The following is a 24,784-nucleotide window of genomic DNA, read 5'->3' on the forward strand; positions in this document are numbered from 1 at the left end:
CTCTCCCCCTTTTTTGACTGGGGCTAATCACGCAAAACAGTGTTACCATTGGCTGATCTGCCTCTGCCAATCATGGACAGTGACCTTCTGTTTAACTCTTTAAGTGCCAGGCAGTTATAAACAGTTACAAGCATACCCTGGGCAGTTGTCACCTCCTCCTCTCAGTTTCCATACTGAAGATTCAATCATCATCTCCCTGCTCGTTCTGCAAGAACAGGAGTTAAAAAAAAAAAAAAGCAGCAAGATTCCCCCAACCTAGGCAGCCCTGAAAGGGGGGGGGGGGGAGGATTGCCTCCTTTTCTCAGTTCTTCTTTCGTCTGCATTCAACAGGCAGTACAGATGAGCAAGTTTCCTGCTTTCTGTGCTTCTCACTGCGCTGGGGCAGTAAGAACATAAGAAATTGCCATGCTGGGTCAGACCAAGGGTCCATCAAGCCCAGCATCCTGTTTCCAACAGAGGCCAAACCAGGCCACAAGAACCTGGAAATTACCCAAACACCAAGAAGATCCCATGCTACTGATGCAATTAATAGCAGTGGCTATTCCCTAAGTCAACCTGATTCATAGCCGTTAATGGACTTCTCCTCACCATGGAGCAATGTCCTAGATCGGGGCGGAGTCAGGGCGGCATCGGCACTGGAAGAGGAGGAGTCGGGGTAGCGTCGGGGTGGACGCTGCCGAAACTTCGCTGGCGGTGATAAGGTAAGAACGATAAGGTAAGCAGAACGATAAGGTAAGCAGAACGATAAGGTAAGCAGACTGTGATACATTACAGGAGGACCTTGCAAGACTGGAAGATTGGGCATCCAAATGGCAGATGAAATTTAATGTGGACAAGTGCAAGGTGTTGCATATAGGGAAAAATAACCCTAGCTGTAGTTACACGATGTTAGGTTCCATATTAGGAGCTACCACCCAAGAAAGAGATCTAGGCGTCATAGTAGATAATACATTGAAATCGTCAGCTCAGTGTGCTGCAGCAGTCAAAAAAGCAAATAAAATGTTAGGAATTATTAGGAAGGGAATGGTTAATAAAACGGAAAATGTCATAATGCCTCTATATCGCTCCATGGTGAGACCACACCTTGAATACTGTGTACAATTCTGGTCGCCGTATCTCAAAAAAGATATAGTTGCAATGGAGAAGGTACAGAGAAGGGCAACCAAAATGATAAAGGGGATGGAACAGCTCCCCTATGAGGAAAGGCTGAAGAGGTTAGGGCTGTTCAGCTTGGAGAAGAGACGGCTGAGGGGGGATATCATAGAGGTCTTTAAGATCATGAGAGGTCTTGAACGAGTAGATGTGACTCGGTTATTTACACTTTCGAATAATAGAAGGACTAGGGGGCATTCCATGAAGTTAGCAAGTAGCACATTTAAGACTAATCGGAGAAAATTCTTTTTCACTCAACGCACAATAAATCTCTGGAATTTGTTGCCAGAGGATGTGGTTAGTGCAGTTAGTGTAGCTGGGTTCAAAAAAGGTTTGGATAAGTTCTTGGAAGAGAAGTCCATTAACTGCTATTAATCAAGTTTACTTAGGGAATAGTCACTGCTATTAATTGCATCAGTAGCATGGGATCTTCTAGGTGTTTGGGTAATTGCCAGGTTCTTGTGGCCTGGTTTGGCCTCTGTTGGAAACAGGATGCTGGGCTTGATGGACCCTTGGTCTGACCCAGCATGGCAATTTCTTATGTTCTTATGTTCTTAACCCTTATCGCTGCCAGTAGCGCGCCCAATAGCACCACCTTTCACGATGGCGCTATTGGGTGCGAAAGCCAGCAGCGATAACACCACGGTGGTGAGATCGCTGCCAGCTTTCGCAGGTCCATCTCCTGTTACCACGTGATTCACAAACCAGTGCGATCTCAGAAAATCCAGGCCTAAGTTTGTACCTGAGGCAATGGAGGGAAAAGTGACTTGCCCAAGGTCACAATGAGCATCAGTGGGACTTGAACCCTGGTCTCTTGGTTCCTAGCCTGCTGATCTAACCACTAGGCAATTTTAACCACTGAATTACCTTTGAACATTACCATTTCTTTCTATCAGTCTGCTAATGATCATAGATCTTACTGTAATTATGAAATGCTGAAATGAACAAACAGATCTTCAGTTTGTCCCTGTGTAACTGGTAATTCATTTTATCGTGGGCTGGCTGTTTAAAGTTTTTTACTTTCTTGCACTTCCCTTAACCTTCAAATGTTCTTTCTGCCTCCCAAATAATTCCAGCAGCAGCTCAACATCAGGAAATGTCTCAACCTTGACAGGTGCAACTCACCTCCTCCCTCTCAGCCTCTTGCTTGCCCTCCCCATCCAATTCCTCCCCTCCCCTTGCTTTTTCTTGACCTGTAAAAGAACACTAAATCACACTACTGTTCGAGAGAGGGAACTTCACAGGTCAATTGCCTGCCACAATTCAATTACTGAATATAAAGATGCCAACCAGCTCCTCCAATATCTGGAGTGAGCACGCCCTCCCCTGCAAAATTTCAATATGCATTCAAGAAGCATTGCTTTATCACGGGGGTTGGCTGTAAAAGCCAATCCCCATTACAATGTTCCGCAGACTGTCAAAGCCTCGCCCCTAAACTTATCCTGCAATCCGATCCTTGATTACTGGGTAAAACATTCTCCAACGAGCAATGATATCCTGGTCTGTAAAAGAGCAAGAGTCACTCATTTCATTTTATTAACATTTATTAATTGCTTTACAGATAAAAATCGAGAAATCCTACCACTATCATACCACTGCAATTTCCCTATCAGAGGAGGCGGACAACCACCCTTCAACATTTTAAAAAGCCAACACAAAGCACTTAAATTGATACTGCAATGAGATGAGTAACCATTGCAGTTGTAACAGTAGAGCCCAGCTGGGACTCAGTGAGAGCTGCACCGCTGCATTTTGTATTATCTGTAATTTACAGGTTAATTTCCCTGGCAATCCTAAATAAAGAGCATTACAATAATCTAGCTGAGATAAAATCAGTCATAAATCAATCATAAATATGCAACATAATTTGAGTAGTGAACAGGCCAGTCCTGGCTGTCAAAGCCAAAGACTTGACAGGCCAACTCATCTCGGCTCTCACCCATCCGTGCAACATAGGGGCCTGCCCTGCCAGCTTTAGCGCGTTACTTGCAGTGTTTGCCCCTGATGTGGCCAACCCCGCCTCACCATAGCATGCTCGGACCACCTTGGAGCCATCCACAGATAGATGGGAAAACCACCGAAAGAAAAGGCTGGTGGGTGGTCCACACAGCGCTTACATCTGGGGTTGCCTGTTCAATTCCCTCTCTCCACCCCTTCCTCAGAAGCCGCACCTCTTTGGAGCCAGGGGTGGAATTCCCCCACCCTATAGGTGGACGGGTTGGTTCCTTATACAAGTATTATCTGAGCTTTTCTTGCAGCTGATATAAGGGCATGATACATTTTCAGTCTGTTCAAGAGGCTGTAGCCCTTTTGAATATCAAACGTTTTCCTGTTAACTAGCTAGAATCTATTTCATTCACCTATTCTTCTGATGTCAGAACGATGGGAGAAAAGTTCAAACTATTTAAATATCGACACAGACTTTGGCAGTTGGCCCAAATTCAGAAACAACTTTTGCTGTACTCAAATGTTTCAAATGAGCAATGAGAAGAGCAAGAAAAAATTCTGTTGCTCATTCATGGATATAATTTCATTAACTGAGAAAAGGCCATGAGCAGGGTTGCCTCATTATAAATAAAGTCATTTATTTTAGCTATTTAAAAAAACCCCACATCCATTTACTCATAACGGCTTCCAAATACCACCCCCACAACTGATGCATTTGAAAGTCTACATCAAGCCTGTGCCAAACAATATCTAAAAATAAATGAGACAAGCCTCTATTTACTCTCATTTTTATTTATATATTTTAGCATAGATACTTGATATGGAGCATGGGCTATGGCATTTTTATCTGCTGAAGGCAAGACGCTCTTTTCCATCAGAAAACAAAGGACTCGGGCAGAGAGCGAGTGTTCATACTCTCTTTGCCAGTGCTTCTGCAAGTAGAAGATGGCTTTGCAAATTTGCTTATGAACATTAGCCCAATCCAAGAGGGTGCATTTAGGCACATTTTACACAAGCTTAATAAAAAATAAATTACTTTTGAAGGCAATTGGTAAATTGTACCAACACATATGGATAAAACCCACAGAAATTTTCAATAGCTACTTACGCTCCATGAAAAACTATTTGCAAAAACCTCACAGTGGCTATCCATGTACCATAACAGAATACAAAGCTTATTTGAAGCAGATGGCTTGAATTTTAAATATGACCATTCAGCAAATTATAGATCAGTATAAATAGCATATGGGGGTCTGGCATAAACTGGAATAACCCTGTAACAGATAAGGATACCCATAGGTTCTGAAATATTTATTATATTTCTCCTTCCATTATCTGATATTCAAGTCAACCTTTTATTACGTTACTATGCTGAATCTCCACTTTTAAAACCAAACTCAAGCAAATACACATATGAACCTTTTTTTTCTCTCTTTGATGTTTCAATAAGCAGAGCCCCATGTCTCCCACAGCTATGCTAAAGGCCACAAAAATCTGGCTCTTGCTGAGGAATTGGCAAGCAGGAATCTGGGTGCCGAATCAAAGCAGAAGTGGCCATAGGGCATCTCACCTCTTCCTCAATCTCCGCTCTCCCCACCTTCAAGTTCCTTGCTTACCTGCCCATTTTGGCTTGGGGCTAGGAGGAGGGATAATAGCTGTGCAGCACTTTGGGCTGCATCATCCTACTCTGCAGCTCAGGGCTGGTTTGGGAACTTTGAACTGTACAGTACTACACTGTGTCGCACAGTTCAAAGAGCAAAACTAACCTGAGCAGCAGGAGGAGAGAGCGGCACATGGTACCTCACTGCTGCTGGTCTCCTCTTAGCCCTGAGCTGGAATGGGAGGGTGAGCAAAGGGACCAGAGAGGGTGGGAGGGGTGGGGAGGAGTATGTGAGGAGATATGATGGAGGAAAGAGTCAGGAGATCAGAGAGGGTGCAGAGGTAAGAGTGAGTGAGGGGGACCAGAGTGTAAATTTATGAAAATATGCCACATATGTTATGAATCATGAGGTGGACCCCTGTTCTGAGATAGAGTCAGCGCTATCTAAAAGGAAATTATCCCCTTAAGTCTCTACCGTCAGATGGCGAGGCCGAAGGCTGTAGCTGTTGAACGAAGACTTCACCCTGGAAGCTCGTGATCCCCCCAGGAGGAGCCCATAGGGACCCGGCTGCTGGGACTTAGGAGACTCCCCTGAAGACTGAAGAAAGGTCTGGATGCAGGCGCCTCCTGCGGGTCGTGGGTTCCAGATGGCTGGCGCCTCCAGCAGGTCATAGTAGTCTTGAGGATGGAGTCGCAGAGTAGTCCAAAGCTGGACACAAGAAGGTCTGTACACAAGAAGGGTCGGTACACAAGAAGGGTCGAAGTCCAGTCCAAGATCAAAACAGGAGAAGGATCCGAAGCCAGTCCAGGAGAAATCAGGAGAAGGGTTGCAAGCCGTACCAGGATCAAGCCAGGGAAACACGAACGCCAGTCCAAGGTCAGAAGCCAAGAGTCAATCCAATGGAGTGGGAAGCAGAGAGGGACGAAGAACCAAACCAGGAACACGGAGCTCAGGATCAAACCCAGCCAGGAAGCCAGGGGAGGAGACTCAGGAGGAGCCATGACTATTTCCTGTCATGGCTCCTTTAAGAATTAAAGTCAGCCGCGCGTGCGGCTCTAGCAGAGTCAGAGGGGGAGGAGCCGACCCGGCCAAGGAACCATGCGGCTGAGCCTGGCCGCGGAAGCGGCCGTAGGAGAAACCGAAGGGGCTGCCTGCACCGTAGGAGCCCTCGAGGATTCCCGACACCTCGGGTGAGCTATCTTCGCCGCGGCCGCCAGCCAGACCCCGGTTGTGGCCCGCTGCGGCCGGCGGCCATGACACCCGGCCTCGGTCGTGGGCTGCCGCAGCCGGCGGTGCTAACAACATAATTGCTGTACAATTCAGAGAAACCTTGCCATAGAGCTTCCAAACTCTTACTGCAGAATCTACCCTTGAGCTACCACTGAGGACTGTGATTATAAGATGGGTAAGATATTAACAGATAATTCTTACGCATTTATCTCCCTAAATATATTTCTAAATGCTCTCTCACATTATGGGGCTATGCACTAAAACTTGTGCTAAAATTCATGCAAGCTAAAATAGCAATTAATAGGGAATGCACCCAGGAGGTAATTTTCAAAGGAATTACATGCATAAAAATAATGTTCAAAAGCCCATTTATGTGCATAAATCCTTTTGAAAATTACCTCCTAAGCTTTTTTTTTTTTTAGCACACCTACTAAAATGTAGCATCCATAGTATGTGTGCACTCTTAACAAACACACCAACGCCATATTCAGCTACCTGCCAGCTGGCAAAGCTAGCCAGATAAACTTATCCAGCTAACTTATCTAAGATATCAGTGGGGCAGGAGTGCTAATAAAGATACCCATCTATCCTAAAGTTAACTCATCCAGGTAACTTTAAGACTACACTTCAGCTATCCTAACGTTATCCAGCTGCATGACTGAAAATGAGGCATTATTCTGCTGGGAGAGGAATATCTTCCTGACTCCAAAGAAGACGACACCTTTTGGAAGAGCTAGGAGAGAAGTCACCTGAGTACAGTTCCAGGACTCAAGCAGTTTGAGGAGATACCCTTGTATTCTGGGACTGTGTAGGAAAAACTTTTAGAAAATGTTTCCCTGCCTTTGGATATTTCAAAACTGTTTGCATTTCATATGGCTGGAGAGCAGAGTTGCTTACCTGTATCATGTGTTCTCCAAGGACAGCAGGATGTTAGTCCTCACAGATGGGTGACATCATCAGATGGAGCCCGGCATGCAAAGTTTTTGTCAAAGTTTCTAGAACTTTGACTGGCACACTGAGCATGCCCAGAATGTCACTATCTGCACGTCCAAGTGGGGTCCCTCTTCAGTCTTGTAACATAGAATTATGAGTGAAAAAATAAAATAAAATGCAGGAGAACCCAATTCCGCAGGTGGTGGGTGGGTTTCCTGAGGACTAACATCCTGCTGTCCTAGGAGAACACCTGTTACAGGTGAGAAACTTTGCTTTCTCCTAGGATAAGCAGGATGGTAGTCCTCACAGATGGGTGAATACCAAGCTACAGGCTGCTCCCGGTAAGGTTTATGACCAATAGGCACTGAATCAGGTGCCAAAGGGAACAAACATAACTGTGGCACTGTTGGTAACACAGGGAGGCAGCATGAACACAACAATGGGCCCTAGGCAGGGAGAGTTGGGTTTTTAAGCCTGGAAGAAGTTACGAAGGACAAATTGGCCAAAGTTACTATCTTGTCAACCATCATAAGAACATAAGAAATTGCCATGCTGGGTCAGACCAAGGGTCCAACAAGCCCAGCATCCTGTTTCCAACAGAGGGCAAAAACAGGCCACAAGAACCTGGCAATTACCCAAACACTAAGAAGAACCCATGCTACTGATGCAATTAATAGCAGTGGCTATTCCCTAAGTATAATTGATTAATAGTCATTAATGGACTTCTCCTCCAAGAACTTATCCAAACCTTTTTTGAACCCAGCTACACTAACTGCACTAACCACATCCTCTGGCAACAAATTCCAAAGCTTTATTGTGCGTTGAGTGAAAAATAATTTTCTCCGATTAGTCTTAAATGTGCTACTTGCTAACTTCATGGAATGCCCCCTAGTCCTTCTATTATTCGAAAGTGTAAATAACCGAGTCACATCTACTCGTTCAAGACCTCTCATGATCTTAAAGACCTCTATCATATCCCCCCTCAGCTGTCTCTTCTCAAAGCTGAACAGCCCTAACCTCTTCAGCCTTTCCTCATAGGGGAGCTGTTCCATCCCCTTTATCATTTTGGTTGCCCTTCTCTGTACCTTCTCCATCGCAACATTATCAGCGAAAGTGGAGGATACGCATATATGCATCCTTGTCCAAGCAGTAGTGAGCAGTAAACATGTGTAGAGAACTCCACGTTGTGGCTCTGCAGATTTCGGCAATGGGGATCACTCGTTAGTGGACCACCAATGCTGCCATGGCTCTCACTGAGTGAGCCGTAACGCGACCTCCAAGCTGAAGGTCCGCCTGCGCATAGCAGAAGGCGATGCAATCTGCCAGCCAGTTGGACAGAGTTTGTTTGCCCACCGCAACGCCCATTCTTGTCAAAGGATATGAAGAGTTGCATGGACTGCCTGTGGCCTGCAGTGCATTCTAGATAGAAAGCCAAAGCCCTCTTACAGTCCAAACTGTGTAAATCCTGTTTGCCCTGGTGGAAATGAGGCCTTGAGAAAAAGGTGGGCAGAATAATAGATTGGTTTAGATGAAAATCTATCACCACCTCAGGCAGAAACTTAGGGTGAGTACGCAGGACCACCCCTATCATGAAAGAATTTCATGTAGGGCGGATACATCACCAATGTCTGAAGCTCGCTAACTGGGAGCCGAAGTGACCGCCACAAAGAGGAGAACCTTCCAGGTTAGGACCTCAGATCGCAGGAGCACATAGGCTTGAACGGGTCATGCACGAGCTATGCTAGCACCACATTGAGCTCCCAGGACACAACAGGAGGAAGCATGGGGGGACTTCATCTGAAGCAAGCCCCGCATAAATCACCCTACTATGGGCTGCACAGAGATGTGTGTACCACCAATACCTTGATGGTAAGCGCTGATGGCACTCAGGTGTACCATGACCAAGTTGGTCTTTAGGCCAGCTTCAGAGATGTGCCACAGGTAGTTCAGCAACTGCAACATGGGGCAGACTAATGGATCCAAGCCATGACCTCCACACCAGATGGAGTATCTCCTCCACTTCAGCCTGTAAGACTTCCTAGTGGAAGGCTTTCTTGAAGCTACCAGTACCTGGGACACTTCGTCAGAGAGTTCAAGGGACTGCAGGACTAGCCTCTCAACATCCAGGACGTCAGAGATAATGACCTGAGATTTGAATGGTGCAGCCTGCCACGATCCTGTGTGATCAGATCAGGGGAGGTCCCCAGACAGATGGGCTCTCTGACAGACAGTCCTGCAGGATTGGAAACCAGACCTGCCTCGGCCAGTACGGAGCTCACCAAGATCATGGTCCCTTTGTCCTGCTGGAGCTTCATGAGAGTCTCCATTATCAGCGAAAGTGGAGGATACGCATATAAAAGACCCTTACCCCAGTGGCGGGCAAAGGCGTTCGAGGCTGACTTTCTGTGGCTCTTGTACAGGGAGCAGAAGTGGCTGACTTTGCTGTTGCAAGGGAAAGCAAAGAGATCCACTTCCAGTGTTCCTCACAGGCAGAAGATCCGGCCCGCTACTAAGGGATCCAGCGATCACTCGTGTGGACTGAATGCCTGACTCAATCAGTCCACCACAACATTTTCTGTCCCCGCAGGATAAATCTCTCACAAGAGCATGTCCTCGGATAGGGCCCAGGACTATATCTGCATTGCCTCCTGACAGAGGAGGAAGGAGTCCGTGCCTCCCTGTTTGTTGATATACCACATCACCACCTGATTGTCCGTTTGGATGAGGACAGCTTTGTGGGATAAATGATCCCGAAACACCCAGAGAGCATAGCGAATTGCTTTGAGCTCCAGGAAGTTGATCTGGCAGTGAGCTTTCTGTTCCGTCCATCAACCCTGTGTACAGAGGCTGTTCACATGTGCCCCCCCACCCCACCCCCAAACCCAGGGTGGATGCATCAGTGGTGAGCACAATCTGCTGCGAGGAAAATTGAAATGGAAGTCCCTGTTCCAGATTGGAGAGATTTTCCCATCAGGACAGGGAAGGCTGAGAGGCTGTGTGATGCAGACGGGTGCATTGAGGTCCTGAGTTGCCTGCAACCACTGAGAGCGCTGGGTCCATTGATCACTGCGCATACACAAGCGGGTGAATGGGATAACATGAACAGATGCAGCCATATGACCTAGAAGATGGAGCGACAAGCGAGCAGAAACCTGATGACTGTGGTGGACCAAACTAGCCAGTGATGCCAGAGGAAGCGCTTGGTCATGGGACAGAAACACCTTGGCCTGAACAGTGTCCAGTCTGGCCCCAGTAAAGCCCAGATGTGGGGATAAGCTGAGATGGGACTTGGGGTAGTTGATGACAAACCGCAGAGACTGCAGCACACAGGCAGTTTTGGACACAGAGCGGAGCGCCCTCTGCTGGGTGGTGTTCTGATTAATCAATCGTCCAGATAGGGATACATGTGCACTCCTTTCCGGTGCAGGTGTGCCCCCACAACTGCCAGGCATTTGGTGAAGACCCATGGGGCCAAAGTGAGGCCAAAGGACAACATATGGTATTGGAAATGCTCCTTGACATCTAGAAAGTGGACATACTTCCTGTGGATGGGGAAGATCTCAATGTGGGTGTAGGCGTCCTTTAGGTTGAGGGAGCAGAGCCAGTCTCCTTTTTGCAGGAGAGGGATCAGGGCGCCCAAAGAGACTATCTTGAACTTTTCTCTTTGTAGAACTTGTTCAATGCCTTCAGATCGAGAATCGGGCGCAGACACCCTTGTTGCCATTTCAAACACTTTGTAGGTGGACCGCACCTCATGTTTACCCACCTCCAGGCCTTGCTGCACTATCGCCATGAAAGCATCCTGCTGCTGCTGGAGCAGGCACTCCAACAACTCCTGGACCTGTTTCCACAGGTTCTGGTGGTATTGGGTCATATACAGTTGGTAGGACGCGATACGAGCGATGAGCATAGCACCCAGAAAAACTTTCCTTCTTAGGGCATCCTAGGCTCTGTGATCCTGACCTGGTGGGGCAGAGGCATGGATGCAGGAACGCTTGGCTTTCTTGAGGGCAGACTCCACCACCACAGACTGGTGTGGGAAGCGGCACCTCTCAAAGCCCAGGCTTGTTAAGAACATAAGAACGTGCCATACTGGGTCAGACCAAAGGTCTATCAAGCCCAGCATCCTGTTTCCAACAGTGGCCAATCCAGGCCATAAGAACCTGGCAAGTACCCAAAAACTAAGTCTATTTCATGTTACCGTTGCTAGTAATAGCAGTGGCTATTTTCTAAGTCAACTTAATTAAAAGCAGGTAATGGACTTCTCCACCAAGAACGTATCCAATCCTTTTTTAAACACAGCTATACTAACTGAACTAACCATGTCCTCTGGCAACAAATTCCAGAGTTTAATTGTGTGCTGAGTGAAGAAGAACTTTCTCCGATTAGTTTTAAATGTGCCACATGCTAACTTCATGGAGTGCCCCCTAGTCTTTCTATGATCTGAAAGACTAAATAACCGATACACATCTACCCGTTCTAGACCTCTCATGATTTTAAACACCTCTATCATATCCCCCCTCAGCCGTCTATACTCCAAGCTGAAAAATCCTAACCTTTTTAGTCTTTCCTCATAGGGGAGCTGTTCCATTCCCCTTATCATTTTGGTTGCCCTTCTCTGTACCTTCTCCATCGCAATTATATCTTTTTTGAGATGCAGCGATCAGAATTGTACACAGTATTCAAGGTGGGGTCTCACCGTGGAGCGATCCAGAGGCATTATGACATTTTCCGTTTTATTCACCATTCCCTTCCTAATAATTTCCAACATTCTGTTTGCTTTTTTGACTGCCGCAGCACACTAAACCGACGATTTCAATGTGTTATCCACTATGACGCCTAGATCGCTTTCTTGGGTCGTAGCACCTAATATGGAACCTAACATTGTGTAACTATAGCATGGTTTATTTTTCCCTATATGCATCACCTTGCACTTATCCACATTAAATTTCACCTGCCATTTCAATGCCCAATTTTCCAGTCTCACAAGGTATTCCTGCAATTTATCACAATCTGCTTGTGATTTAACTACTCTGAACAATTTTGTATCATCTGCAAATTTGATTACCTCACTTGTCGTATTTCTTTCCAGATCGTATTTCTTTCCAGATCTTCTTTCCAGATCTTTGCAAATTTGATTACCTCACTTGTCGTATTTCTTTCCAGATCATTTATATAATGCATTCCCTGTATCACCTTTTACAATGTGCTTCTGCTGTCTTTATCTCTCAATTACCTTCTCCCCTATGACCTCTTGATTTGATTACAATGCTTTCCACGTACTACCGTCACTATGTGCTCTTGTTAATTTTCCCTCATCTGCTTCCAATTGAGGAACCTTCGTTCCCTGTAAATAGTTACCCAGTTACTGTTTGTTGATGTTTATTTCTTGTATGCAAAGTTTACTGTTCTATGTAATGGCAGTGCCAAAAGTTCTGTATAATGACACTGTCAAAAAGTTTTAGTTATCTGTAAACCGATACGATGTGCAAACGGCTATCGGTATATAAAAACCTATAAATAATAAATAATAATAATAATAATATTGAAAGGAAAGTGTCCCAACACAGATCCCTGAGGCATTCCACTGCCCACTCCCTTCCACTGAGAAAATTGTCCATTTAATCCTACTCTCTGTTTCCTGTCTTTTAGCCAGTTTGTAATCCATGAATGGACATTGCTACTTTTTCTAGAACCCTCTCATGAGGAACTTTATCAAACGCCTTCCGAAAATCCAAGTACACTACATCTACCGGTTCACCTTTATCTACATGTTTATTAACTCCTTCAAAAAAATGAAGCAGATTTGTGAGGCAAGACTTGCCTTGGGTAAAGCCATGCTGACTTTGTTCCATTAAACCATGTCTTTCTATATGTTCTGTGATTTTGATGCTTAGAACACTTTCCACTATTTTTCCTGGCACTGAAGTCAGGCTAACTGGTCTGTAGTTTCCCGGATCGCCCCGGGAGCCTTTTTTAAATATTGGGGTTACATTAGCTATCCTCCAGTCTTCAGGTACAATGGATGATTTTAATGATAGGTTACAAATTTTTACTAATAGGTCTGAAATTTCATTTTTTAGTTCCTTTAGAACCCTGCGGTGTATACCATCCGGTCCAGGTGATTTACTACTCTTCAGTTTATCAATCAGGCCTACCACATCTTCTAGGTTCACCATGATTTGGTTCAGTCCATCTGAATCATTACCCATGAAAACCTTCTCCGGAACGGGTATCTCCCCAACATACTCTTTAGTAAACACCGAAGCAAAGAAATCATTTAATCTTTCCGCGATGGCCTTATCTTCTCTAAGTGCCCCTTTAACCCCTCGATCATCTAACAGTGCTGACTCCCTCACAGGCTTTCTGCTTCGGATATATTGTGAGCTTTTGCCTCTATGGCCAAATTCTTTTCAAATTCACTCTTAGCCTGTCTTAACAATGTCTTACATTTAACTTGCCAATGCTTATGCATTTTCCTATTTTCTTCTGTTGGATCCTTCTTCCAATTTTTGAATGAAGATCTTTTGGCTAAAATAGCTTCTTTCACCTCCCCTTTTAACCATGCCGGTAATCGTTTTGCCTTCTTTCCACCTTTTTTAATGTGTGGAATACATCTGGACTGTGCATCTAGGATGGTAATATTTAACAATGACCAGGCCTCTTGCACACTTTTTACCTTTGTAGCTGCTCCTTTCAGGTTTTTTCTTACAATTTTTCTCATTTTATCAAAGCTTCCCTTTTGAAAGTTTAGCACGAGAGCCGTGGATTTGCATACTGTTCCTCTTCCAGTTATTAATTCAAATTTGATCATATTATGATCACTATTGCCAAGCGGCCCAACCACCATTATCTCTCTCACCAACTCCTGTCATCCACTGAGAATTAGATCTAAAATTGCTCCATCTCTTGTCAGTTCCTGGACCAATTGCTCCATAAAAATGTCATTTATTCCATCCAGGAACTTTATATCTCTAGCATGTACCGATGATACATTTACAAAGTCAATATTGGGGTAATTGAAGTCTGGTCCAGAAAGAAGAGAAGCAAAACCTTGCACATGAGCAAGTATCACAGTACACTGGTGCAGGATAAATATTTAATCACCATCAATTTCTATGGTGTACTTGAATTGGATTTTCAGAACATCAAGAATATATATAATTCAAACAGGCAACTCTATGAATTCCAAATAATACTTTAACTTGGTCCCCCGACACGGTCCCGTGTTTCGCTAGGCTGCGTCGGGGGGGAACCAGGGGTACATTCAAATCTAAAGTAATAAAAGCAAAATAAAAGTCAACTCAGGTAAATGGTGAGAAAGGCTACATAGTAACATCCATTAAACAAATGTACATACCTCTGAAATGATACCTGGAGCGCGCAGGCTCTCGCAGGTGTCAGCCATTTAAACACAGAAAAAGGCGCGAACGTGACAGCTCTCGCGAGAGCTGTCAAAAGCCAGCAAATCTCGATGGATCCATCCCTAATAAAACAGGTGCCACTCAATTTCTCTGTTAAGGCCCTGGGGGGCAACTGTGTTAAGCGTAAAGATCCACCTCTGCTCCCTCCGACCCAGAACCTCGGGGAAGTCCCCGCCCCAAAGGGGGGGACGTACCACCTCGATAACTGAAAAGGAGAGATCAGAGACGGTGTGACCACATTCAATCCAGTGCGAAACCAAAGGCTCGTCTACTCTATGAAGGCGAATATTTGAACAATGTTCAATCATTCGGGTCTTCAACATTCGCGTAGTTTTGCCTACATAGAGTAGAGAGCAAGGACATTTTACAATGTACACTACACCCTTTGTAAGGCAGTCTGATGTGGAGCGGAGTTTAAAAACTCGCCCCGTACTGGGTTGTGTAAACTCAGAAGTCGATGTCGTATGACTGCAGTCAGAGATCAGAGATCAGAGACACCGTCTCTGATCTCTCCTTTTCAGTTATCGAGGTGGTACGTCCCCCCCTTCGGGGTGGGGACTTCCCCGAGGTTCTGGGTCGGAGGGAGCAGAGGTGGATCTTTACGCTTAACACAGTTGCTCCCCAGGACCTTAACAGAGAAATTGAGTGGCACCTGTTTTATTAGGCATGGATCCATCGAGATTTGCTGGCTTTTGACAGCTCTCGCGAGAGCTGTCACGTTCGCGCCTTTTTCTGTGTTTAAATGGCTGACACCTGCGAGAGCCTGCGCGCTCCGGGTATCATTTCAGAGGTATGTACATTTGTTTAATGGATGTTACTATGTAGCCTTTCTCACCATTTACCTGAGTTGACTTTTATTTTGCTTTTATTACTTTAGATTTGAATGTACCCCTGGTTCCCCCCCGACGCAGCCTAGCGAAACACGGGACCGTGTCGGGGGACCAAGTTAAAGTATTATTTGGAATTCATGGAGTTGCCTGTTTGAATTATATATATTCTTGATGTTCTGAAAATCCAATTCAAGTACACCATAGAAATTGATGGTGATTAAATATTTATCCTGCACCAGTGTACTGTGGTAATTGAAGTCTCCCATTATTACCGCACTACCAATTTGGTTAGCTTCCCTAATTTCTCTTAGCATTTCACTATCAGTCTCACCATCTTGACCAGGTGGACGGTAATATACTCCTATCACTATAGTCTTCCCCGACACATAAGGAATTTCTACTCATAAAGATTCAATTGTGTATTTAGTCTCATGCAGGATGTTTATCCTGTTGGACTCTATGCCATCCCGGACATAAAGCGCCACACCGCCTCCCGGGTGCTCCTCTCTCTCATTGCGATATAATTTGTACCCCGGTATAGCACTGTCCCATTGGTTGTCCTCCTTCCACCATGTCTCTGAGATGCCAATTAAGTCTGTCATCATTCACTGCTATACATTCTAATTCTCTGATTGACTGGAGGAACGGACACCGGGTGCTCTCAGATCCTGAGGAGGAGTTCCTTGAAAATCTCATGGACTGGGACAGCCACTATCTCTTTCAGGGCATCAACAAATTGGAGGACCTCCAGCATTTTGTGCCAAGCATCCTCTTCAGTGAGGAGTTGGAACAGGATGGCCTCTGCCACAGCCCAGACGAAGCCCGCAAAGAAGAGATCCTCCAGGGAAGATCAACGCCTTTCCTCTGGTACAGATGGCTTGGAAAGAAGGACATCTGAGAGTTCCAAGGAAAACTCAGATGTGTCATCTTTCCAGGGGTCATATGGGGGCTCCTCCTCACTAAGGTCCCTCAGGAGCTGGCGTGGAAGGTCCCTGCCCAAGCCTCTCAGTTTTAGCTTTGAGGGCATCGATGGCACCGGGGGCATTAACGGCACCAAGAACCCTGATGATCCGTGAAAAGGATTGGGGAACTCCAGCCATGGCACTAATGGCCCTGAGGGCACCGTTGGCCACATGGGTTCTTCCTCCTCCTCGGACCCAATAATAGGAATCGCTCTGGAGGGGGGGCATTGGTGGCCGCCGGGAACTGATGGTTCCCTGCGCATCGGCTTCATCGGAAGTATGCCCAGAAGGACGTCTAGATGCTCTAGCAGGGATGCCAGGAGAGATGGCGCAGGCACCGGCATGGGGACTGGTGCCAGCGGCAGCTTGATACCCCGCAGGGCTCAGAGCACTGCCTACCGAACCCTGCAGTCCAGCTCCTCCTGAAAGTCCACTGTCATCAGGATGGATGGAGGAGGTGGAGGCGTCACCATATTAGCTATATTGTATAGTTTAGTTGCACAAACATCTCTTGAAAATAGACAATATCTTCATTTATTTGCATAATTATATTCTTATTGATAACTTTTATGCATATAACTCAGTAGGGATGGCAGCTTTTTTTTTTTTTAACCAAGAACCAGATAGCTCCACCGAGGCCAGGAAATGGCTATAACAGTGGTCCCCAAACCTGTCCTGGAGGGCCACCAGCCAGTCGGGTTTTTGGGATATCCTCAATGAATATGCATGAGAGAAAATTTGCATGCACTGCCTCCATAACATGCAAATTTTCTCTCATGCATATTCATTGTGGATATCCCAAAAACCCGACTGGCTGGTGGCCCTCCAGGACAGTTTTGGGGACCACTGGGCTATAAGCAGCACAGGTTGCTATAGGCCAGGGGTGTCCAACTCCAGTCCTCAACAGCTGCAAACGGGTCTGGTTTTCAGGATATTCACAATGAATATGCATGAGATAGATTTGCATGCACTGCCTTCGTTGTATGCAAATATATCTCAAACATGTTCATTATGGATATCTTGAAAACTAGGCCTGTTTGTGACTCTTGAGGACCAGAGTTGGTCACCCCTGCTGTAGGCTAAGGATAGGCGCCTCCAGTCCTTGAGTGCCACAAGTCTATCAAGTTTTCATGATATCCATAATGAATGTACATGAGATGTATTTGCAACAATGGAGGTGATGTATGCAAATACACCTCATGATAACTTGTGGCATGGAAGGATCAGAGTTGCCTACCCTTTCTATTTGCTATATCAGAAGACGGCTGAACTTGGAGACTGCATATTTTTTCTACTGATACACAGCATATTAGCATGCTGCGTGAATGTAAATATTACACATAACCAAATCTAAAAGGCGGCAAAAGAAAAACGATTTCAGTTTCCTTTTTTTATGTGGTTGGGTAATTTGTTGTTAAAGGAACCGTTTTTGATATACAATAGAAGAAGAAGAAGAAGTATTCTTACTCACCATCTGTTATCAATGCTCTGCTTGTAAGGACCTTCCCCAACATGAACTTTACCACCGCCAATATGGAGCAAAGGATTCCACTTAAAATGGAGACACTAAAGAGAAAGTCATCCTGAAACAGAAAATCATAGACTTTGTCTTTGTTGCATCTGTCAGTAGATACTGGAAGCACTATCACAGAGGAATAGCCTTTCATACTGCGACAGGGAGTGACATATCTAGGACTGCCACCTCTCCAGGTCAACCTGAAGAGTCTTGGCCAGTCCTGGTTTCTGTCCCATTGCATACCTGGCGTTGTCATTCTAATTTCTTTAGCATGCATTTTCATGCATGCCACAGAGGGAAAACCAGGACTGGAATCAGCTTTTTGGGGTTGACATGGATGAGGTGGCCACCCCAGGCATATCTAATCCATGCTCGCATTTCAGATTAATTTTAATAACGCTGTACCATACACTATCATGACCACCAAGCCCTGAGATTGAAGAGTTTCTGCATGTTTCAACAGAAATGTGAAAAGATCATTTGTCCAAACTGTGACTTGTCTTGTTAGTGTAGGCCGCTTCAAGTTAGTGTTTTGTTTGTTGGCAATCTTCATTTAAGTGAATTTAGAGGTTTTAAATAATGAGTACAAAGATGCAATTAATTATTTATTAATCATTAAATAATTGCAAGGATTTATTTCTCTCTCCCTACCGGAGTACTCAGAGCAGGGTACAGGATTAAAGGTGAATTTTAAAAGTCGGGCGTGCGCGCGCCAAAATCGGGAGATGTGCGCGCATGCAGAACATTCGCGCACAAGTCCTGATGTGAGAATATCTTGCATCAGGGACAAAGGGGTGGAGTGTGGGTGGGACGTGGGTGTTCCGTGGTGGGGCCAAGAGATGTGTGCACAAGTACCTATGCGCCTGGGCACACACCCAGCTATATTCGAATGTAAAGTTATTTCTGCTATGGAAGCGGTATAAGTATCGATAAAACTATTTCCAGGCATTTCTGAGCTGTTTGAGGGGTTTGGGTTAACTGGGGAGAGTGCAGACTAAAGAACCAGGGGGGATTTGGAGGACCATGCTGTAGACTGGGCAAACTAGTGGACAAATTGGTGAAACTGGCCATAGCATGGATGCGTGTCCGTTATAAAATTCCCTCACTTGCACAGCTCAAAGCCGACATTGCGCGGCTGTGTGCACACACTTGTAAAATTAGAAGCACACACATGCACGCCAGGGCTGTTTTATGACATGCGCGCATATGTGCACGCAGGATATAAAAATTGCCACGTATCTGGCCGTGTGCCCGTATACACATGTATATGAGCTCACACACGCTCATTTGAAAGTTACTATCCTTCTGGGTAGATTCTATCCATAAGATAATGTAATACATAGGGGATGAAGGGTGGGAGGCATGGCTAATAAATTGTGGAAACATTACAAAACCAAACAGATGAGAGGTTTACGTCTGCAGGACAGAAAGGACAGAGTAAATAATATAATAAAGAGGGGATGGTCAGAAGGAGGAGTGAACAATAAATGTAGAGCCATAGCGAAAACATGTCATGCATGAGAAGTTTGCAAAATAAAGTTAGAGGAGGAAGAAACAGGGAAGGCAGGGAAGTCGGACCGATAAACTAAGAAGATGTACCACAAACTATAAATGAGAATAATGTATGTGACAAGGAAATGGTAGGTAGCAGCATGCTAGGAGGCCAGTGCTGTTGGGAGTGGAGGTCTAAGGGGAGGCAGCAGTTCACTTGGGCGTGAGGCCAGCTAGGAAAAGGTAGGTTTAGTAAAAGAGCCAGGTTTTAACCCCACAGCGGAACAACGGAATATTGGTGGCTAGTCTGGTCTCTGTTGGGAGAGAGATCCAAAGCTTTGGGGATAGACTGGGGAGAGAGTTCCAAAGCTTTGGGGATAGATAGATGGGTACAGAGCAGCCTAGAATCTTCAGGAGCAGGAGGGACCACAGGGGAGAGTCCCTGTCTTGGATCTCAGCTGACATGGGGCTTTCTAGGGAGAAAGGCAGTCTCTCAGATAGGTTGGACCTGGTCTTTTCAGTAATGCTGGTTTTAATTTAAAAAAAAAAAAAAAAAAGTGGCTGTAATGCACTAAAACAAAGGCATGCTGGGTAATGCGCTATAGCATGGCGGGCTAAATTAGCAATTCATATCTCATATATATATACCATGCTAAAGAAGGACAACTGTTGTATTTTAAAAAGAAATCTCCACAGTACGCACTTGAAAGCATCCTTCCCCGCTTTTCACCCTGTGTACCATGGCCATATTTCCCTCCTCTGTTTCTCTACGGAAGAAAAACTGTTCACCAGGCAAAGGAATGACGCCCAAGGCCAAAAAGGGGCGAGGGGGGGGGAGGGAAGTGTGCAGCCAGCCTCATTGCGGCGGTGCGGTGTCACATGCCGCGGTTGCGGCCGCACTGAAGACTTTCGCCCCCATAATGCCAGTAGAAAAGCTCAAGTTACGTCCGGCGCTATTGCCGGCAATAATGTGTGAAACATTATCGCCCGCAGCGCTACAGGCCCCTCATTATTCAAAACCCTGCCCAAACTCCTCCCTTTTTTATTTTAATTTCAAATCTAAATAATCAAAGCGCGATGCGGTAATTATCACGTGCGTTACCGCAGTAAGGCCCTATCGCGATTTGATGAATGACCCCCCAAATAGTGGTGGCAGGTGAGGGAGAGAGATGGGAAAAGAACAGAGAGAAAAATGAAAGGGACGGAAGAGAGCAAGAGGAGGTGGGGCAGAAGTAGTGAATAAAGTTAGAGGGCAATTTTCAAAAGCCATTTTATCTGAAAATTGCCCCGCCCCACCTGTAGGTCCACCATGTGCATATTTTAACGTGCGGTGTTTTTTTTTTTGGAGATGTGGACAGGGTTGGGGCAGAGAAGGTTAACAACGTGCATCGTTTTGCATTTTTAAAACTCTGCATGCTTTAGATTTTTTGGCCGGAATAGGTATCCGCAGGAAAATGCGGGTGGAAATCTCTGCTGGTTACTGTTTACCTTGGGCAGTTTTCAAACTTTCCCGTTGAGAAATGGTGCAAACTCCAAGGGTAAAGAAAGTTACCCACGAACATTGCGCCTACAGTCAGAATTTGGAAACTGGCCCCTTCAGCGACGGGGCGAGGACGGAGGGGAAAATTCAGCCAAGAGAAGGAAAGTTTACCCAGTACTGCTGTTCTGAAAGTGATAAAGGTTGTTTCTTAGCCTTAATCACGTTCCTTTTTTTTTTTAGCATTCCTCCTAGATCTCTCCTTTAGTTTTTTCCACCTCAGTACATTACTAATATTTTTGCACAGTTTTCAAATACAAGATATGAACCTTTTATTATGGCCACACTCACTTTAGTTCAAAAATTTTCACTTAGGGCTTTTCTCCCATTCTGCGTCATTGGGGGAAAAAAAAAGCTTGGTAAACCCAGCACGAAATCTGCTTTATGTTAATATTATTATTGCATTGCAACTCTAGCATACATCAAGATACTCTTGACCAAAATATATGAAAGTTTGCAAAAACAGTAAAGAAATCAACATTACAGGAAATAGTATAAGCACCCCATATATCATTAGTCCACAGCAAAGGGGGAGATTCAAAGAAATAATGAAGAATGCATAATAAGAAAAAGACCAACTGGAAAAGGAGGAAACTCCAAGCATATCTATATATTAAGAACATCAACCAAGAAGTCTACATATCACCCATTAACTCCACTAAGTCTGCTTTTCAGTTGCTCAGGCAGTACAGCGATATTGTGACTGTGAGCTTTCAAAAACATTTCATATTATTATAAATCAGAAAAAAGGAATCTTAATTATGTTGTTTATTTTAACTATAAGCATCCGTAGGTGAATGGGGGTAGGGAGCAGGTAGGTGAGTCTCCCTTCAGAACCGGCGGTCCTCTTTCCACACAAGGATGCAGTGTGGTGAAAGGGGCACTGCCCCCTCTGCCCCACTGCATTTCCATCCTTAAAGGCAAAGAAGCAGGCCAGTGGCATTTGGAGCACTGTAGAATCCCGGCCAGCCTGCTCCTGTGCCTTTAAGGGGCTGAATCCAAAGGTTGAGCAGCAATTTGAAAAAAGAACTACAGAGACAGAGGAGCATGTGTCCCTTTCTGCTCGGCACCCCTAGGCAGCTGATTATCTACAACAGAAATATTCCTAACACCGCTCCTCCAAACGAAAGAGCAAAATATAAATAAAGACAAGTGGTTAAGGCACCAGAAAAAAAAACAACTATAGAAAATATTGATGTGAAGTTGCATTCCATTTACACTGTAAAAATGTTACTATATCATAACTCCAAAAATGTATATTGGAAAAATGAAGCCCTAACAATTTTCAGAAGCCATTTATTTGGACATATAGAGATCCATTTTCAGCCTCTGTGCGGCTTGGCTAGTTACGTGGATAAAAATATCTGGCTAACTAGCAGGGTATATTCAGCAGCACAGTCACGTTGAATATGCCCTGCTGTCTTAAAATTAGCCCGTTATGTCTAACCGGCTAACTTTAGGACAGCCCTATGGGCCGACCAGAGTTAGCCATACTGATTAAGTGGCTAACTTCAAATATCAGAGTTAGCCACATAACTTATGCGGCTAACTCTGCTCCGCACAGAAACACCTCCCACCCACCCCGGAATGCCTCCGATTTATGCACCTAGAATTTAGGTGCATATGGCGATGAATATCGCTGGCAGGGCCAGTGCGTCCTATTAGGTGAAGTAGGCAGGTGCCTGGGGCGCTGACCCTTAGACTAGAATAGTCATGTGGGACCATGCCGGCCGCAAAGAGGAGTAGAAATTCCACAAGCCGCACCCAACCTGCTTGCGGCCTAGAGAAGCGCACTCTGGATATAAGGTAGGAGTTGGGGCCGAGACCAGGGGGAGGCTGTGCGACTGGGGGGGTGGGACGGGTGCAAGGCAGAAGGCTCGCCTAGGGTGCCTGATCCCCTTGCACCGGCCCTGATCACTGGATAGCCATTCAGACGGATACATTTGCAGTTACCCATCTAAATGGCTTCTGAATATTGGCCTCATACTGATTTAGCTGAGTGAAGGTTTTTTATTTAAAAAATGCCCACCCTCCACGGAGCAAAATGCTTCTGGAAGCTTTGATAAACTTCCGTGTTGGGTTCCACCTGATGATGTCACCCATGTGCGAGGATCCCCATGCTGCTCATGCCTCGGAGAGTTCTGTGTCTAGAAGTCTCCCGCAGGCAATGATCAAGAGACTACAGCTGGTGCTGATCACAGTAGCTAGAATCCTGCTAGGCTTGTGATCTCAGATTGGGTTTCTCCCCTTTTAAGAAATTTTTCCTGGTTGCCGATTGAGACCCGGTACAAATGTAAACTTTTGATAATGGCTTTTAAAGTTGTGAAAGGGGGTAGTCCTAGATACCTTACTGAAAGATTATCTGCCTATGTTCCAACACGAAACCCTGCATTCTTCACAGGCGAACTTATTGGTCCTGCCATCTAAACAGGTGACTCGATTACAGCGAGTGAGTTGGCGAGCTGTTTCCATTACAGACCCCAGTTTTGGAATAGTCTTCCAAGGGATACGTGTCAGTCCAGAATGTAAAGGTGTGGCTTAGCTCTGTTTACATTCACAGGGTTACGTGTTTTTATGATTGTGTTATATTTTTTATTGTGATTGTATATTACTGTGGTATCAGTGAGCAATAAATGTAAATTATAAATATATTTAAAAAAACTAAAATCGGGCAAATCAAGAAGGAAGAAATAGAGACAAAAATACAAAGATGTTTGAAAACTGCTTATTTTAATTTTGGTCAGGATTGTTCGTTGATTTTTTTTTTTTTTTCAGTGCTAATTCATTTGGCTCTCAGAGCCAAGCCTGCAGTCTGGCTTGGGTTTCCTTGCAAATTTTCTGGCTTGCCTACCACTGTCCTTTACTGACAAAGATTTATTTTTGTAACTTGTTCAATAATATACTCTATAGTATCACAATAATTACTATTTTAAAACTACTGCTTATAAAACCAACCTTTTCAAAACCATTTGGTGACCTCAGGGACTATATTTAGACTATTTTTTTTTTTTTTTAATTTCAACTGGGAAAAATTAATCAGTAGATGACTAAAAATACCTATTTTTCTGAAAAGACTTCTATTGGAAATCTGTCACTATGAGCCTAAAATATATTTTTAAATAAACGATTTATCCTGGCCTGTTATTAGATGCCTGCAAGCTAACTAATTGAAGACTGGATGCTAATTTTTCATGCACTTAACAGCTGATTTATCAAATGTCAATACAAACTAGCACGACACTGTTTAGACTGCTGTAGTGTGCCAGCAGCTCTGGTGCACCTTTCATGGGGTTTAGCATGAATTGTGATTTAAATATCCCACACATTAGGCAGACTCACAGACATGCTTGTGGAATCTGAGGTATTTGGGGGGGGGGGGGGGGGGGGGAACTACATAAACAGATAGAAAACCCCCCCGAACATGGGCATTCAGTACATATAACAATTTTAAGGCTGCTTTGTCAGCCACACCAGTAGAATCAATGACGGTAAATCAGTTCACTGTTCAGCACTGCTATAAAGTGTGTGATTGTAGTCTTTGCAGCAATGCAAACTATGGCAAATCAGCCAATCGGGAGTGGATTTTCAAAAGGACTAACTGGCTATCTTGAAGAGTTAACTGGCTAAACCTCTGCTTTTATTGATTCCTCACCCCCACCCTTTTCTTCCGACCAGTTAAATTTGACCAGCTTATCTGGTTCATTCATCAAACTGCGTTACAGTTCTAACACGGGTTATATCGCTGCAATAGTGCACTATCGTTGCGATAACCATGATATTTTGCATCTTCCTATCAGATACCCTCCCCTATTACAATGACCTTCTTTGCATGCATGAATAATGCAAATTCATGCAAAGAAGGGCATTAATAAGCAATTTGATGCTCATATTTTATCACAGCCGACCGAGAAGGAGGTCAGCCACGATAAAATAATAACACCTCCTACGGAAGATTCAGATGTGTGGCGGGAGGCCCGGGAGCCTAACGCAGGTCCTGAGGCTCCCACCGCACATTTAAAGCAGCCATAAAAATAAATGAATGAATGAATGAATGAAAACCCGCAGCCAAAAGGGGAGGCTCAGTGGGGGGTCAGTGCTGACCCAGTTTCAACCCAGGGCTGCCAATCGAGCCGGCCCTGATTCCCCCCCAAAATGAAATAA

The 24,784-nt window shown here is 44.9% G+C and overlaps 1 protein-coding gene across 3 annotated transcripts in view; it reads right to left on the minus strand.

The window, feature by feature from the left end:
- Positions 1-24,784, minus strand: part of TMEM163 (transmembrane protein 163) — a 444,927-nt gene that overhangs the window by 17,227 nt on the left and 402,916 nt on the right. For all 3 annotated transcript variants that reach the window (XM_029605360.1, XM_029605359.1, XM_029605358.1), the window contains exon 6: positions 17,551-17,662. In XM_029605360.1, the coding sequence (XP_029461220.1) occupies positions 17,551-17,662 (112 nt within the window). The remainder of the gene's footprint in view (positions 1-17,550; positions 17,663-24,784) is intronic.

This window comes from Rhinatrema bivittatum, chromosome 6 (genome assembly GCF_901001135.1).
Source record: "Rhinatrema bivittatum chromosome 6, aRhiBiv1.1, whole genome shotgun sequence".
In the NCBI taxonomy this organism is placed as follows: Eukaryota; Metazoa; Chordata; class Amphibia; order Gymnophiona; family Rhinatrematidae; genus Rhinatrema; species Rhinatrema bivittatum.